At 58.2% G+C, this 17,420-nt stretch overlaps 1 protein-coding gene and 1 long non-coding RNA gene across 8 annotated transcripts; one reads left to right on the top strand and one right to left on the bottom strand.

Annotated features, from left to right (window-relative positions):
* Window positions 1–1,025: 1,025 nt before the first annotated feature.
* Window positions 1,026–9,254, bottom strand: ARRDC1 (arrestin domain containing 1). 4 transcript variants are annotated; one of them, XM_082696459.1, is made up of 9 exons: window positions 6,558–8,735; window positions 5,734–6,464; window positions 3,985–4,095; window positions 3,499–3,549; window positions 3,244–3,398; window positions 2,858–3,040; window positions 2,599–2,775; window positions 2,089–2,524; window positions 1,026–2,013 (listed from the first exon to the last, which is right to left on the bottom strand). In XM_082696459.1, the coding sequence occupies exons 2-9, from the start codon at window positions 5,852–5,854 to the stop codon at window positions 1,949–1,951; spliced, it is 1,299 nt and encodes a 432-aa protein (XP_082552585.1). In that variant the 5' UTR covers window positions 5,855–6,464; window positions 6,558–8,735; the 3' UTR covers window positions 1,026–1,948. The 4 variants fall into 4 exon arrangements, with proteins under 4 accessions (XP_082552585.1, XP_082552584.1, XP_082552583.1 ...); XM_082696458.1 differs by lacking the exons at window positions 5,734–6,464; window positions 6,558–8,735 and adding an exon at window positions 9,063–9,254; XM_082696457.1 differs by lacking the exon at window positions 6,558–8,735 and having other exon boundaries at window positions 5,734–5,837.
* Window positions 9,255–9,931: 677 nt separating this feature from the next.
* LOC309846850 lies at window positions 9,932–15,034 on the top strand. Of its 4 annotated transcripts, none has more exons than XR_014302146.1 (4): window positions 9,932–10,391; window positions 11,192–11,290; window positions 13,253–13,443; window positions 14,768–15,034. It is a non-coding gene; the product is annotated as an uncharacterized lncRNA (long non-coding RNA). The 4 variants fall into 4 exon arrangements; XR_014302147.1 differs by having other exon boundaries at window positions 11,151–11,290; XR_014302148.1 differs by having other exon boundaries at window positions 9,932–10,453.
* Window positions 15,035–17,420: the final 2,386 nt, after the last annotated feature.

The raw sequence follows: 17,420 nt of genomic DNA, 5'->3' as shown, positions 1-17,420 counted from the left end.
TCAGACTCCACCGCCGTCTTGTCTTTCCCTCTGGGAGTCGAGACGGGGATTTGTATCTCGCGTGCCCCAGTGCCTGTGACAGCGCTGGGATGAAGGGAACAAATCCTTGTCGAGTGAATAAATCATTTGTGGAGGAAAAGTGCTTTACCAGGCAAATATCAACTGTAAGCGTGTCCGAAGTGGGAGAAGCTGGCATTTTACACTGTCTGCGCAGCCCACCCTGTGCTGGTGTCCATCACTCATGTCAAGGGCTGTTTTTGACACTTGCATGTGAACTGTGTAACCATCGGGTCAGTCCTGAGACGTGGGCTGAGAGGACAGACGAAGCAGGGGAGTTGAGTGGCCTCCAGACCTCCTAACCGTGGAGGGGCTGCAGGGGACTGAGGCCAGGTGGGTTTTCAGCTCAAGCTGCTACTAGCGGGTGTTTTACAGATTCCCCTCCCTGTGGTGTATTTTGAGCTTTTCTCCAATATTCATCCTCTCCTTGCCCCACAAATAGTAATATTTTAGCGAGGTTCCTGGTTGCCTGGCTAAGGAGTACATTTCCAGACGTAAAGAGTGGCCAGTGGGTGTTTGCACAAGTGATACAACCCACTTCCCAGCCTGTAGCCCCCAAGTCAGAGGAGCAGGCCCAGTAAATTGGCTGATGGTGAAATCAGGAATGACTTTCCTGGACCCTGGGGTGGAAACCTCAACCTGAGAATGACAGCTATATCACCAGGCCCAAATCTTCTACTTCTGGACTGTGAAGTGTTCAAGAAATAAACGGGGGGGGGGGGGGGGGCAGGGGTATCAATATGTCCACCCAGTCCCCTCAGTTTGTTATAGATTAAGATAACAGGGACACCTATCCAAGGTCACTCCCTCACTATATGTCAGATATGGAATTTCATTCCCAAGTCTTGTCTTAATTCCACCTCCGGTATTTCCCAGACCATGGTCCAGGGTCGCTGGCTCCACTGGACATTTACAGGCCCTCCCCTCAGCACTGGAGTATCTGCAGATGCCCCTTTGGTAAACGTTGCTCTGCTGAACCCTAACTTTATTTTTTCTTGGGTTCCTTGGATCCCAAACAACCAGGCATTTGAAAAGGACCTTGAGAGCAGGCGTGGGCTTGTGTTCACACTTGGACCGGAGAGGAGCAGCAGTATCCCTCAGAGCCAGGCCTGGGTGGCAGGGGTGAGGGCAGGGATTGAGACTTGAGGCCAGGGATAAAGGAACAGCACAAGGGCAGACTTGGGCAAGCCTGCCTCATCACTCCCCATGGGTTTTCCGCTGCAGGAGATCCGAACGCCATCACCTGGGACGGGGTGCTGGTTGGGTGAGCAAGGCCAAGGTGTGTCAATGTTACGGGGGTGGTCTTCTCCCCGTGTTACAGATACATTTTAAATTAACACCACGGCTCCAGACATGCAAGCCCCACTCAGAGGGCACATTCTTAAGTAGAACCAAGAGGAAGAGCACCAGCCCTGGCCTAAATTAAAGGTACCCAGTCCCTGCTGGTCCTGCTCCCCAGGGTCAGTCTTCTGGGCCCTAGGCACCTGGAAGGAAGGGCCCAGAACAAAGGACAGGGGCACGCACCTTGGAGGGGATGGGGCTGCCCACAGGCAGGGTTTCAGGGGTGAAGGGGGTACAGGAGCAGGACGGGGGGTGGGGGCGTGCCCGGGAGGGTACCCCACAGCTAGGCTGCCGCACACCAGGCAGGAGGAGGGGGTCCGAGAGGCTGGCCTATGCCCAGCTCTATGGAAGAAGCACTTTATTTACATGGCTTCTCTCCAGGCCTCAGACCCCCTGGGAGGGGCTCGTCCCTGGGAAGAGGCTGAAAGGAGCAGCCAGGCAGCAGCGGGTCCTGAGCAGGCCGGATCAGGCCAGGAGCAAAGAAGGCACGAGGCCCTGGGTGCCCGGTCCCAGGGCGAAGGTCGGCCCACCCGGAGAAGGCGGCACAGGGTCAGTTCCCGGGCGTCAGGCAGGGATCTGCACCGCCACAGCTCTGCTCATACGATGGTGGGGCCTCTGCGGGGAGAGAGCAAAGTCTGCATGGGGCTCATGGTGCCCCCTCCCCCACCACACCCCAAGCCCCTCACTCACCATAGGGATAGCCCCAGGAGCTGTACTCTGGGGGCAGGATCAAGGTACTGGTAGTGGGCACTGGCCCTCCAGAGCCCTCTGCAAAGTAGGGGACAGTGGCACCTGTGGAGATGCACAAGGGAGGGGGCAATGGGTGGGGAGCAGGGCTGCCATCCTGAGGGCGGGGTTCGGGGGCACCACGCACAGAGCCAAAGGCGGCAGGTAATGGCTGCTGTTGTGAGTGGCTCTTGGTGGAGAGGGAGACTGCATCTTCGAAGGGGGGACTGCTGGCCGCCGCCTCGCCCTCTTCCTGGGGTGGTGCCGAGGGCACCACGGGGACTGGGGCCCCCGGAGGCAGCCCTGGGCCCGATCGGGGGCTCATAGGGGCGTGGTTCACAGCAATATTGCCGATGAAAACAGGGAGGGTCACAGTGGCTTCAGGCACCTTCAGGGAGACCTGGGGAGGAAGCAACAGTGAGGCCAGGCCTCCTGCCGGCCCCCGGCCCCACCCCCTCTCCCTCCAACCCCCACCTGCAGGTAGTAGTCCACGTGGATGAGGCTGCAGCCTGGCAGGGCTGACTGGGGCAGCGCGGGCACCAGGATCTGCTCTTGCCACTGGGCCCGCCTCCAGGCCTTGACTCCCGCACCCTCTACCTCTGCAATGGTCCGCACATCGTAGATCCAGCGCTTGGCCTTGTAGGACACTTTCTGGGGAGCAGCCAGCCTGTGAGCCTGGGCAGGCCAGCCCCCTCCCCGTCCTCCAGCCCCTCCAGCCAGAGGGGCCTCTGACCTGCAGCAGACTGGCTACCACGGGGCCCGTGTCCTTGCCTGACTGGTTCTCGATGTCCGCCTGCAGCCGCAGCACCTGCCCTACCACGTAGCCACGGAGGTCCGTGCTGGCGGTGAGGACCACACTGCCTGTCTTCACCAGCTTGTAGGAGAACTTCTTGGTAGTGGACGCCACGTTGGGTTGCTTGAGGGGAGGGCATTAATGAAGGGTTTTGGCAGGTGCAGGCAGCCCAGATCTCTGTGGCCCCAGGACAAGCCTGCTGTGCCCTGCCCCCAAACACAGCATAGGCAGCTCCCGACAGAGAAGCCGCTGCTCCTCTGGGTCCCAGCCACCTCCTCTCACCTGGGGACGGGGCATCAACCAGAAGACCCCTGCTCTATCCTCACCTCAATGTCGGGGATGCTGTTCAGGTTCAGGGGGCTCAAAATATAGAACACACGGCTGCACTGGTGATCCTTGGAAAAACGTGGCGTGTCGATGGTGGCCCGCACCTGGTGCACGATCTTTCCAAAGGGGCCCTCGAAGGACGTGGGAGCTGTGGCTGGAGAGAGAGCAGGGGATGGCACCCAACCGTCCCCTGTCCCCCCTCCTATCCACCAGCTGTCAGCACCAGACCTGGCCAGGCAAGGCTGGGCTCTTACCAGGAAGCAGAAACTGGAAGGGGAAGCTGTGCTCTCCAGCTGACAGGCTCCCTGCAGAGACAGAGAGAGATGTGGGGAGAGGGGACTCAGGAGCCTTGAGGGGACACTACAGGACACAGGTTAGAAATAGGCACTGCAGCCGACCAGTTCATACCGAGTCTGACTCAAAGCCCCAGAGCAGCACAGGGCAAAGGAGGGGTACAAGAGCTTGGCTTCAACAGGAAAGGGGGATGGGGCTATTGCAGGGGCCAGAGCCCAACCAAATCAAGGAGAAGCTGCCCCCTTCAACCACCCAGGCCCTATCACGCAAGGCCTAGTGCTTGCAGGAGAAATACATCAGGGTACAAAGCCCTGCTAGAGGGTTGGTCAGCACAGGGGTCCCCAAGGCTGATGGGGGTGGGATGAACAGACAGACCCCCCTCAAACAAGGTCTGCCCTGGAGGGGTCACTCTATGCAACAAGGCAGGTACAGGCTCCCAAACTCACCCTTATCAGCCAGCGACAGAGCACTGTTGAAGTAGCCCTCCTCCACCACCCATGCTGCATCATTGGCCTTGTTGGACACCCTGCAGGAACCCGTGCAAGTCACTCGGATGGCTGCAAGGGGGGGTAGGGGGGAGTGAGTCCCAGGCAGCTGCTGGCCTGGGCCCCTCCCTGCCCCATCACAGAGATCTGGGTAGAGCAAACAGCAAACAGCACCACGGGGAGCGGGGCCTTAGGCAGCCCAGCCAGTGACCTGCTGCCCTCCAGAGGGCACCTCATGTCCGCCCCCTCTTTGGGGTACTCCCAGGGAGCCAGGGTGATAGGGCACAGAGTTAAATCTGTCCTGAAGTCTAGAACAGGAGGCCCCCAGTGCTCGCCCGTACAGCCCGCAACCTGGTAACCTTGGTTCCCAGCCACCCCTGGGCCCACCAGCCCCGAGTACCCTCAGCTCCCCGCAAGGGTTGCTTGGGACACCAGTGACGAACAGAAGCCCACAGGGCCGCTGACCTCCAGCCCCACTTCCGTTGGCTCACAGGCACTTCGGTTAGGCTGGGAGGCGCCCTTCACAGTCCAGGAAGCTAACTGCCAGCCCTCAGGATGCAGGAATGTGGTCAGACCTGCCTGAGCAGATAAGTACCCCGCAGTCCCGCACACTGCAGGGAGGGGACGCCCTTGACTTCCTGGACTAGTGCTGCCCAGGAGGGCTGATTTCCTCCATCAAGAGATGGCTCAGTCCTCTCTCTCCCTGACCACTTCTGGCAGCAGAGGTGGCTGCCACCACTCTATGGTCAGGAACTCCCCACTCCAGGGAACATTTGCCCAAAGACCACTAGGGTCAGAAGGCTGTGGCTGGACCAGAAAGGAAGCCAGCACAGCTGGAGGGGCCGGGGGCTCAGGGACAGGCAGCCTTGGGGCTCCAACCCCCTTGAACTGCAGGGCTGACCGAGGTCAATGATGTCCGTCTCCCTGCCCAGTCTCTCCCCTTCCTTCCGTGATTTGATGATCAGATGAGGGGAAGGTGACTCAGAATGTGACACCCTTCTGACAGAGCCACCAGGCAGGAGAAACCTGGTATCCAAGTGCCCAGTGCCAGAGGCCAGCCACACCAGACATGTCCGGTCTCCCCAGGCCAACCTAACCCTGACACAACAAGCCCCCTGTTGGTCACCCACAAACCACAAGCCTTCTCCCTGGAAACCCTTGGCCTGTCTTCCACCCCCGTTGGCACTGCCCGTGACCAGACCTTGGCCCTGATTTCTAATCCGCACTCCATCAGCCGTCTCCTCCTAGGGTCAGACCTGGAACTGTCCCTTCCCCAGAATCGGAGACACAGGGGTGCTCCTACAGGTGAGAAATATGGCAGGGAAGAGAATAAAGGGGGGAGTGTGACAATCCCAGATGCCAGGCCACTCGACATTCCCCACAGAGAGGGTGCATTCTGCCCGGAGTCTGGCTGCCTTGCGAATTCTGGGACCAGCAGAGTATGCCAGAAGGAGGTAAGTGGTCCCAGACTGGGACCCACCGTCTGAAGACTGTCAAGTGACCTCAGTAGATGGCAAACCGAGCTGAAGAGTCCCCTGCCCACCTCTGTCCAAACCTCCAATCCACAACACTGTGAGTTCCAGTAAACTGGTCGTTCTAACCTCTTAGTTTAGAGGTGATTTGTTACAAGCGAGCAACTTCTACATCGCAGCAGGCAACAGGAACAGATATCCCACCTCAGCAGAAATCAGAGAAACTCAAGTGAGTTACCATTTTCACCCATCAGTTGGCAAATAGTAAAGATCCTGACATGTGTTGGAGAAGAGATGAAGAAACACACCCCTTGATGGTGACGAAGCCGTAGGTGGCTACAGGGGCCCTGGCGAAGCATCCGGACGATCTGCTGGGTCCTTCCATTCACCTCCCAGAGGACCCAGTGGTTCTCAGAATCCACCCCACCTACCCAGGAGCTAGAAGCAACACATTCATAACAGCAGGGCCCACATGTCCAACAGCAGGATGGCTAAAACACCCACCCAGACACGGCCCCCAGAACTCAGGCGAACAAGCCACGGGGTCACCTGATCTCAGAAAAACAAACAGTATTCCATCAACCCTTGGGGTATCCCAGAGAGGCCAAAGTTCTATGACCTTCCCAATGCCCAGGCAAAGAGCCTTTCTGCACACATGGTGAAGCCCGTTCAAGAACCTGAATGAGCCGCTCCCCTTACCGTCTTGGAGTCAAACAGCCTATTCCTGTTCACTCTCCTCTGCAGGGGAACAACGGACCTTCAGGGGACGGATACACACAGTAGGCTTGTCCCTCCTAACCCACGCAGCAGGGATCCACGCCCGCACATGAGCATGACCATCACACAAGTGCGTGTGCCCTATGGCACAGCCACAGGACAGGGGAAGCGCGTTCTGGCCAGCGCCAGCCACCAGCACATAGCAACACTGCTGCACCACCTAGGTTTAAAAGGGTTTCACTTCTGGGGCGCCTGGGTGGCTCAGTGGTTAAATCCTCTGCCTTCGGCTCAGGTCATGATCTCAGGGTTCTGGGATCGAGCCCCACATCGGGCTCTCTCCTCGGCTCAGAGGCATAAAGGCCAGCACCAAACCCATAAGCAGGTCTGGGGCTACTCCCATTCTCTAAGGAACACCATCGCGCGCACCGTGTTCCAGAGTGACTTCTGGAACTTCTGTCCCCACCAGCGCGCACCATCTGCTCACTCCTCATTCTGGTCCCAAAGGTCTCGCCACCTCCACCAGTTCCCACAAACCTGGAGCAACCCAGCCTTCGCCACATCTTTTCACTAAAGCTCTATGAGGCACTTCCATCAGTCCTGTCTCCAAGTCTGAAACACGGGAAAGGTGGCCCCCTCCCGGGGTTGCCCTGAGCGTTCCCAGAGTTGGTCCGTGGGAGGTGGGGAGAATGGCACTTGCCCCACGGTGAGAGTTCAGGGAGCTAGTGTGGCTGGGGGCTGACTGCTGCTGTTGTCTGGGCTCCCCCTGCCCCCAATGCCCATCCTCGAGAGTAGAACATGGAGCACCCCCGCGTGACCCCCAGCCTCAGGCTTGGCGGGCCCCAGGCTCCAGGGAACAAGTTCCTTCCACAGCTTTCCCCTTCTGCACTGGCTCGGAGGGCAGCCAGTGTCCTCATGGTTGAGGGCCACTCATCTCTGTCCACCATCAAATTTAGTGGGCAAGACTATGAGCCCCCCCAGGGCCTGAAGGGGGGCCCTCCCCACCTCCATGTGCTCCTGGAACAGTGGAGGGCTTCCCTGTAGCATCACTAGCTGTTAGCAGGAGCTCAGCAATCATCTTATGAATGAAAGAAAAAGAAAGAAGAACCACAGACATTCCTTTTCCAAACCCAACCAGGCCCCAAAGAAGCCCCAGGACAGCCTCAGCACCCACATTCTGTCCACACCCCGGGGGACAATCTGAATAATAACTCTTCTGACCCAAAGCCATCAACCATCTACTCTTCAGCCTGTCCCCCTTCTTCCCTCCCCTGTTCCGGCAATCAGCCAGCATGTTAATAGTGGGGACCATCAGCTGCCGCTCCCTGGACATGCTACAGCCCGGCTGTCCATTCACCCACGTCCCACCCATCACAAGGAGGCTGGGGTACTCTGCCCAGGCCAGGCTATGCCTTCTTCACCATGGTCAGTAACAGCTGGTTTGCCCTGGGCCCCAGCTGCGGGAGCATGACTGGGCCGAGGAGCCAGGCAGTGAGCTCCCGCGTGGGGGTCTCGTGTCCGCCGTCCCCCCACCACAAGCCCACCCCCACCTCCCGTGCCCTGGGCTCTCCCCTCAGTCCATCTCAACTGTCATCTCTCCTTGTGCCCCAGGGAAGAGCTGCACTGTCACTCCTGTGCCCCCTGCCACCACCATAACTACCCCACCCAGACCCCAAATTAGACAGGAAAGGAGGTATGAGTCAGCAAGAGGAGACCGCACAAGGTTGGACCCCTGACCAGGGCCACCTTCGCCCACTCAATTTCCTCCTAAACCCTGTGGCCTCAAACATGGCAAGGTCAGGAGTCAGACCCATTCAGGACTGGGGCAGCTGGGGCCCTGAAAGGTGGGCAGTGGCTCTCAGTCCCTAGAAGCGCTAGAAGAACTTAGCTGCCAAGCACCCAAGGGTTCAGAGAATCCAAGTCCAGAGGGATGCTTGATGGCCATGGTTTGGGCCAAGCATCTGAGATGGAGAAGCACTCCAGCAGCAGCACCCTCACACTCAGAACCAGCAATCAAATGTGGAGTCCCTGGGGGGCACCCTGAGCTCTGAAGTCCCATTCAGGGCCCTGCCCACACCTCAGATGGCAGATAAGGCCAGCACCCGCAGAGAGCCCTAGCAAGGGCCACACCAGCAACCTGACTCCCAGTCCCAAAGTCCCAGAAGTCTGCACCAGCAGAAGGACCAGTCAGAAGGGCTGAGGTTCAGTTCCTAGGTGCTCCCGGGGCTGGAGGTCTGGGCCACACAAGGATGAGCAAGACCCTCCCAGCTCGCAAGGCCAAGCCTTAGCCCGGGTGGAAACGGGTGTACGGTGGGGCCGAGGATTGAGGGCCTGCGCCAGGGGCTTGGACCTGTGGAAGAGAAAGCCCCGCTTGGGCCAGGCTCCAGGTGAAGGCCCAGCAGGTGCAGGGTGCAGCGGACCCCGCAGACCCGAAAGAGAGGGTCAGGGGCGTGCGTGTGTCCAAGTCAGAAGGGCCTTCGCCTAGGGGGGCAGGATCTAAACCCCCGCGCCCGACTCTGGCCGACCCTAGGAGAGAACAGGAAGGGCACTTGCGGAAGGACTGGGCCACCCTGGCCTCCCTGCTCCGCCCCATCTGCCAGCAGCCACCCACCCCGGCGGGTCTGCGCCGCCCGGCCCGCCGCACCCTAACCCTCCCCGAAGCCGGCGGGGCCCACGACTCGCCGGGCAGCCGGGAGGGGAAGGGAGGGGGCGGCAGGAGGCGCCGCCAGTTCCGCGGATCCAGGCCCAGCGCCACCAGCTGCCGCTTCCGGGAGCGCCGGCTCCGCCGCAGGTGCTGCGCCGCCACCTGAACCCCGCCCGCCCGGCCCTCCCCCGAGGCGACCCCGCGCCCACCTCGAAAGGGCAGCGGCGCCCCCAGGCGCACGCGCACGACCCCCGCCAGCGGCTCTCCGGGGCTGTAGACGACGCGGCCGTGGCTCAGGAAGACCTCGAAGAGCTGCACCCGCCCCATGCCGCCGCCCTCGCCGGGCGGCCGCGCTCTGACACCCCCTCCCGCCGCCGCCGCCGCCGCCGCCGCCGCCGCCGCGCTCCGAGCCCCGCCCCCCGGGTCCGCCCCCGGCCCGCCCCGTCGTCCCGCCCACTCCCCGGGCCCGCTCCCCGGGCCCGCCCCCTCCCACCCCGTCGACCCATCGACCCGCCCCCCCCATGCCCGCCCCCCGAGCCTCCCGGGCCCGCCCCGTCGGCGCGCCTACTCCCCCTCTCCCCAGTCTCCCGGGGTCCGCTTCTCCTCCCGGCTCGCCCCCCGCCCCCGGGCTCCGTCCCGCCTCCACCCTGCCCCCAGCCCCGCCAGAGCCCGCCCCCCGACCCCCTCCCTCCCCTCCCTCCTCGCTGCCCCGGGCCCGCGTGTGGGGTGCAGGCTGGCGCGGCGCGCGGGACCCCGGCACACAGGCGCCCCCTGCTGCCCCCGGCGCGCGGCCGGCTCACCTGTCGAGGGGCGGGCTGGGCCGGCGCCCCCTCCCCAGTCTCCGCCCGCCGGGCGGAAGGACGTCACCGGGCGGGCCCGCCGCGCCGCGCGGCCGCACCTCTGCGGGAGCCGGGCTCGTGCCGTGGGCCCCGCGCGCGCTTGGGGGAGGCGGCGGCGTCCCTACGGAGCGAGTCTCGGCGGAGGCCGCGGACCGGAGCCCTCCTTCCCAGCCCCGGAGGCGTCCTGAGGACGCGGTGGGAGAGGAGAGGTCCCTGCGGACGGGGAGCTGGGGTGCGGGGGCGGCTGGGGGACCCGAGACGGAGCGCAGCGAGGGGGGCTGGAAGCGGCTGGAGGAGGGCGTCGGCGTGGCCGTGTTTGTGTCCAGAGCACCTGCGTGCATGGGGGGCATTTCGGACGGGGGAGACTGGCTTGGGGCGAAGCTGGGGGATGCGACAGAGTTCCGACCGGCAGAATCTGAGACGCCCACCGAGGACGTGTGCGCACGAGTGTGAGGAAGACAAAGGACCGCAGACTTGCGGGCCCTGGTTGACCACGGTCACTCGGCTCAGGGCGGGATGACAACGAGAGTCCGGGGCGGCAGCGCAGAAACCTGGCCTAGCGCTCCAGCAGAAGGACGGGCTTTCAGGCTGGAAGGACTCCCCTGGGCCCGGCTGCGGAAAGGGAGGTGCCCGAGGCCCTGGAGGGCCAGCAGTGTCCGGCCGGCCGAGTTCCCCAGCCGCCTCGCCTGGGATTCTTAGGTGGGGAGTGTGGGGGGGCCGGCTGATCGGCCACACTTAAGACATTTCCCTATCAACACCAGGCAAGTGGAGAAGTTCCCAGACTGAGTCAGGGTCCCGTGGGAATGGGGAGGATCGTGGGCCCCCCATGAATGCCCGATGTGCACAGCAGAGGTCAAGAGGGGGATATTTGGGGAAGGAGTAAGAGATTGTGGTGGCTGCTGCTGCTGAGGGGAAGTGACAGAAAGTGGTGCCCCACACAGCTCTACATCACCCACCCATTCCCTGTACTGGAAGCCACTCTGACCTTGCTTACACCATCAGCACAAAGGCCCTACTTCCCGACGTGCCCCCTTTCCTCTTGCTCCTGGAGCCTCTCAAATGTAGATGTTTATCCTTTTTTTTTTTTTTAATATTTTATTTATTTATTTGACAGAGAGAGGCAGCGAGTGAGGGAATACAAGACGGGAGAAGGGGTGGAGGGGGAGAGGCAGAAGCAGACTCCCCACTGAGCAGGGAGCCCGATACAGGGTTGGATCCCAGGGTCCTGGGATCATGACCTGAGCTGCAGACAGATCCTTAACGGCTGTGGCACCCAGGCCCCCTAGATTTTTATTTTCACACACACACGCCTGTATCAGGGCCTGGAGCATGTGCCCTCCCGACTCAACACCTTGCCAAGCTCCCAGCTTTAACTCCTCTCAGAATGATGCCCACCTGCTCGCTCCTCCTGTCATCTTTAAAGCCCAGATCAGTCCCCATTATTTGTTTTTATTTCAGCTCCTGACTCACTGTCCTTCTGTCCAATACCGGTGTTGCAGGAATTCTTAATGACTCCAGGATCCACATGGGTGATCCTTCCAGCGCCCCACATTCCAGCCGCCCTCTCTTAAAGCGCACCTGGGATTTGTTTTCATCAGGTATGATACGGTGACAGGCGCAGACACAACTGCCTTGAGAGAATAGTCGGTACTTAATGATTCCCGAGAGGGGGGGCACATGGGGAAGGACCAGGGCTGGTCAGGAGGCAGAATTTTCTTTTTTTTTTTTTTTTAATATTTTATTTATTTGACCGAGAGAGAGATCACAAGTAGGCAGAGAGGCAGAGAGCCGCTAAGCAGAGAGCCCAATGCGGGGCTGGATCCCAGGACCACGAGATCGTGATCTGAGCCGAAGGCAGAGGCTTGACCCACTGATCCACCCAGGCGCCCCGTGGAGGCAGAATTTGCTAGGAGACCATGGCCCAAGAAATAGGTGAGGCAAGGTAGGCAAGTTGGAGCAAGCTTAGGGTCAGGTTGTTCCAGTGGTCTCTACTTGTCCAGTACCTGGCCCTACGGTGATTCAGGACGGACATATTGGTGTGTGAGTTTGGTAAAGGAGTGTTTGGGGGGTATGGCCTCTGGATTAGTTGGTCTGCATGTGAAAGTTGTCCCAGGCAAGTTGCTATCTTTAGGAATAAGCTTAACCCTGGGAGGGGCAGCCTTTGCCCAGCCAGCAAGGCCCTCAAAGTATCGTAAGATACAGAAAATAAGAGCATGACCAGTTAAGCTCTTGTCCCCCACGCTCCTGTCCTCCGAGAACCTTCCCCAGGCGACGTAAGCATCTGGGTCCTATGGCTTCCTTAGTTTGTCTGCAAAGATGTCCGGCAACTTCTCCCATCTCTTTGCATTAGCGCTGCTCCTTCTGTCAGAAGGTCGGGTCCTTCCTCTCCTGTTGATTCCGGGCCGGCCCCTTGACTTGCTTTACCCGGCAGAACTGCAGTGGGCGAGATGCCGCATACGCCGTAGGCTCTGAGGAGGCCTTGCAGCTCGTTCTCATTCTCTTGGGTCCCGACCTCCCATTTCAAAACACCTAGTTACCCTCCTGGACAGATCAGAGAGAGAGAGAAAGGCCTGCACAGCGGAGTGAAACCATCTCAGACTGGCTGCCTCAGCCCCACACCCAGAATGACTGCACCTGTAGGAGTGACCCAAATTGCTCTGATTTATTACTTATTCTGAAATCAGGCTGCATTCAGCCAGGTGGCTTTTCTACTCAGTGTGAGAGGTATGGGGTGTGCTGAGGATAGAGTGTCCAAGATCTCTCTCTCATTTGCATGTCTGATGCCTTGACTGAGGCCGGTCAGGGGGCTCTTCCATGAGGCCTCTCCGCATGGCCAGTTTGGGGTCCTGCACACCAAGATGGTCTCCAGATAGTGAGACTGATGACCCAGCAGCAAGTCCCCTGGAGGGAGGAAGGTGAAGCTCCCCGTCCGCAGGCCTGGACTCGAGTCCCAGAACTTCCCACCACACTGCGCGCATTAAAGCAGCCACAGCACCAGCGTGGGGCAAGTGCCACACACGGGGAGGAACTTATTGTGACAATCTGAGACAATCTGCCACCTGCAGAAGAACCAACAGCTGAACCCAAGTTAAATTACAGAGTCATGAGAAAATAAAGCTGTTGTTCTAAACCACTGCATTTTGGGGTGGTTTACTATGCAGCAATAGATAATTGGGACCAAAACTGGTACCTAGAAGTGAGGGGCGCCTGGCTGGCTCAGTGGGTTAAATCTCTGCCTTCGGCTCAGGTCATGATCCAGAGTCCTGGGATCAAGCCCCGCATCGGGCTCTCTGCTCAACGGGGAGCCTGCTTCCTCCTCTCTCTCTGCCTGCCTCTCTGCCTACTTGTGATCTCTGTCTGAGATGCTGCCATAATAAAATGTAAAACCTGGCACTGACTTTGGAGCAGAGAGCATGTGGGCACTGGCAATGAGAACCTTGATGATGACGGCTGGATGAGGGATGCCATCAGAATTGGTGGGTGTCCAGAAAGTGGTGAGACCATGGCCTGGGGTAACACAGAAGATAGAAAATGTGTCTACGATCTGATTTTCCTGGCAGAAAACATAAAGGCCAACTGGCTTTGTTCAGTTATGCTAACGTGAAATAAAAGAGAAAGATGAATTAAGGAGGTTGCTGTTCCACGTCCCAGCAAGAGTCAGAGGACGTATTTCCAAGCCAGGCCTTGCTGAGTTGGAAAATCAAAACTCTTTCTCATTTCCAACCTTTCCAGGCAGCAAAAAGTTCTGAAGGTAAGAAATGATGTCATGGTGAAGAGTAAATCCAGAGTGCTGCCAGCAAACCTGAGAGTGGAAGTCAAGGGTATGGTTGTATGATCCCTTCTGAAGACTTCTGAGGCTCTTGGGTTGGGGAGAGAGTCCTTGGAGACCCCCTCAGCCATACAAAAGGGCTTCTGAGAATCTTATGGTCATTGTCCCACAGCACCTGACTCCTGGGCCACAGGAGAGAAAAGCCTTCTCAAAGACATTTGGAGTATAGCTTTTGTCCAGTGAAACAAGGTAGTTTGTCATAGAGAAAATCCATTTTTAAAAATATTTATTTGACAGAGAGAGATCACAAGCAGGCAGAAGCAGGCAGAGAGAAAGAGGAGGAAGCAGGTTCCTCGCTGAGCAGAGAGCCCGATGTGGGCTTGATCCCAGGACCCTGAGATCACGACCTGAGCGGAAGGCAGAGGCTTTAACCCACTGAGCCACCCAGGCGCCCCGAAAATCCGTTTTTTCTTGAAGGGTTGTATCTGCTTGAGGTAAAATGTAAAGTGGACAGATTATGAAATAAAGTTGCTGGGCCCCTGCTTTATACCACCAGGAAGCAGGCTGATGAAGGTACTCAGCTGAAAACACAGGCCACCTCCTATGGAAAAGAGGGCCATTGCGAGTACAAGGCCCAGTGCCCTGGGAAGGAACCAAGAACGCAAGAAACAGTAGCCAAGGGGCACCTGCATGGCTCAGTGGGTTAAAGCCTCTGCCTTTGGCTCAGGTCATGGTTTCAGGGTCCTGAGATTGAGCCTCAAATCGGGCTCTCTGCTCAGTGGGGAGTCTGCTCCCCCCCCACTCCGCCTACTTGTGATCTCTCTCTGTCAAATAAATAAAATCTTAGAAAGAAAGAAAGAAAGAAACAGTAGCCAAGGGAGCCACTTGCAGGGAGCAGACCAGCCCTGGTCAAGGATTGTGACAGGTGTTAGCTGGATTCCAGAACTGCCGAGGGGCAGTGATTAAGGGTATAACCCTCCTTGTTGGACAGGGTGTCTGCTCACTTGCACTGTGCTTTGTCACTGAATGTTGGCTGTTGTGGGGCAGATAATATGCCCTTGGGGGAAAAGGGGCCACACCCAATGTGCCTTATCCATCTGGCCCCGTTGCACATTACAGCATGCAAGACTCCAAGGCTAGCCTTGATGAGATGGTGTTTGTGGGATCACTTGGGAATGCACTTTTCAAGGAGGAGGAGCATGACTTGTTAGAGGCCAGAGGATGGACTGGGGGCAGGCTGCTTCACTAGCAGCCCCCCAAGGTAACCGCCTTCCTACACTGATTTTTGACTTGCTCTGGTGACTAGCTTTGGCCAGTGGGATGCCAGCAAGAAGGATTCAAGCAGAGGCCCCATAAATGCTCGCACATGGCTTCCATGCTGGAAGGAGTCCCGCTATCCTGCCTGGCCACGTGGGGGACTCTGGGTAATGAGACGCCACACAAAGACAAGTTACATGCAAGACAAACAGGCACTCCAGTGAACTCCCAGCTGAGTGCAACCAAAGGAGGGACCCAGAAGACCCCAATCACAGAATTGCAAAAAATAATAAATCAATATTGTCTTAAGCCATAAGGTTTTGGAGTGGTTCTTTTGCACAGAAGCATACAGTCATCACCAAAAGCCACTGCCCTCATGATCTCAAGCCCACACATTTCTGGCTACCGCCTCCTGTCCTGCCAGCCCACTCTCTCTGTGTCATGACTCCTGCAATCCTTGGGACTCCGCGGGGAACCCCAACCCACTGGCCCTGCCCCCCTGTTGCCCTCTCTCCTTTCTTCATTCAGCTCCAAGGCCACAGGCAGCCATCTGGGCCACTCTCTGAGAAACCACTCAAAACCACCTCAGCAGCATTGGGCACCTGGGTGGCTCAGTGGGTTAAGCCGCTGCCTTCGGCTCAGGTCATGATCTCAGGGTCCTGGGATCGAGTCCCACGTCGGGCTCTCTGCTCAGCAGGGAGCATGCTTCCTTTTCTCTCTCTCTCTCTCTGCCTGCCTCTCAGTGTACTTGTAATTTCTTTCTGTCAAATAAATAAATAAAATCTTTGGGGAAAAAAAAAAACCCACCTCAGCACAAACACAGTTGGAGCTAAACCAGCTCTCCTTTCCCTGCCTTCTCTGCAGCAGCCTACATAGGCTGGAGAAAAACACACTGACAGGCACCCTGCCCGTTGCTGGGCCATCCTGCTGCCTTCTTCCACTTCTCTCCTAGACAGTTACATGGCTTCTAGACCTCTCTCCTTGCTCTGCTAACATCTGCTCTCCTGGCCTCACTTTCAACTGATGTCTTTGTTCACATCACCAGAGAACTCCCCCCAAATCCTGCCTGCACACCCCCTTGCCTTCCAGGGACTTTTCCTCAGACTCTCTCCTTTGTACTGAGCTGCACCACCCATGCTCCTGCCTCCCTACCTCATCCTCCTCTGCCAGCAATTCTCCTCTATAGGGTCACTCCTGTTAAAACCAACAATCTCTCCACTTCCCTCTCTTTCCAGTTTCGGCCCCACTTCTCTGCTCTTGTTTTTGGCAAATACACCTCAGAAGAGTTGTCTGTCTCACAACCTTCAATCTTCTATCCTTCCCTTCTAAGCCCTCAGACGGACCTAGTCCGCCATCACTCCATCAAGAGCTGTACTGGTGGAGACTATCAGTGTCCTTGTTTTGCTCAGTTATCAGTTCCCGACCCCAACCTCACAGGACCTATCAGCAGCACCTGACGTGTCTAATCCTTCTTTCACAGTTTATTTGACTCCCAAGCTACCATCCCCTCCTGGTTTTCCTCTTGACATCTCCCTCTCTTTACTGGCTCCTTCTCTTTTGAACTTCCTTCCCCTTTTGTAAAGGAGAACCCAGACCCTGGCTCAGTCTTTGACCCCTCCTTTGCTATCTCCATTTTCTTTTTTTTTTTTTAGATTTTATTTATTTATTTGCAAGACAGAGAGAGATAGAGCAGGAGCAAGGGAGAGGGGCAGAAGAAGAAGCAGACTCCCCCGTGAGTGGGGAGTCTGACACAGGGGTGGATCCCAAGACCCTGGGATCATGACCTGTGCTGAAGGCAGATGCTTAATTGACTGAGCCACCCAGGGCGCCCCTCCGCATTTTCTTCCAATGTGATCTCATCCAGTTGCATGGCTTCAAACACAACAAATGTGGGGCACCTGGGCAGCGGCGCAGTGGGTTAAATTCTCTGCCTTCAGCTCGGGTCATGATCTCATGGTCCCGGGATCGAGCCCCGCATCGAGCCCTGCATGGGGCTCCCTGCTCATCAGGGAGCCTGCTTCCTCCTCTCTCTCTGCCTGCTTGTGATCTTTCCGTCAAATAAATAAATAAAACCTTTAAAAAGTGAATAAATACAACAAATGTGCTATGGAACGCCGGGTTTGCACCCCAGGCTGGACAGCCCCCCTGAACTCTATACTCATATACTCAATTCCTTTGCAATCTTAACATGAAGCAGGAACCAGAAACTCATCTTTATTTTGCTGAGCCGCTGAGAGTCTGGGGTTGTTCCTGAAGCATGAACCGGGCTACAGGACACTGGCCACTTGTGTCCAGACACCCATGATCTCTCGGGCAGCGACTAGTGCTCACTTGCTAAGTAGCCTTCCTGCTTCCAGGCCCCCTGCACGCCGCCGGCCCCACTCAGGGAACAGCCACTCTTCTATTTAAGTCCTCCGACGGCCTCACGTCTCCGGATGTAAAAGTCAAAGTGCCCATAAAAGCCTGCTGGCCCCGCTCCGGCCCCTCCCATCCCTGATCGGGGCCCGTTTCTGCCCTGCGGTCCCGTCCGGCGACCACCGACGTCCGACCTTCTCACACCTGCCCTCTCCGGCCCACGCAGCTCACGCCCACGGGGCAGCCCGGCATCCCCCGCCCACCGCCCTCCCTCGGACCCCAGCCCCGGCCCCCGGCCTGCCTGCGTGCCCCGCGGGCCTTCCCGCGCCCCACACCGAAACGCGATC

Source organism: Mustela nivalis, assembly GCF_964662115.1.
Source record: "Mustela nivalis genome assembly, chromosome: 13".
Taxonomy (NCBI): Eukaryota; Metazoa; Chordata; class Mammalia; order Carnivora; family Mustelidae; genus Mustela; species Mustela nivalis.
This window is presented reverse-complemented; position numbering and strand designations above follow the sequence as displayed.

Bases quoted from the DNA above. Each gene is read 5' to 3' on its own strand.
- ARRDC1 (XM_082696459.1), bottom strand. From the start codon at position 5,854: ATGCTTCGCCAGGGCCCCTGTAGCCACCTACGGCTTCGTCACCATCAA. The intron at 3,550-3,984 runs GTGAGTTTGGGA...CTGTCTCTGCAG, and splicing joins TCTGTCGCTGGCTGATAAGG to GGAGCCTGTCAGCTGGAGAG. The intron at 3,399-3,498 runs GTAAGAGCCCAG...CTCTCTCTCCAG, and splicing joins CTTCCAGTTTCTGCTTCCTG to CCACAGCTCCCACGTCCTTC.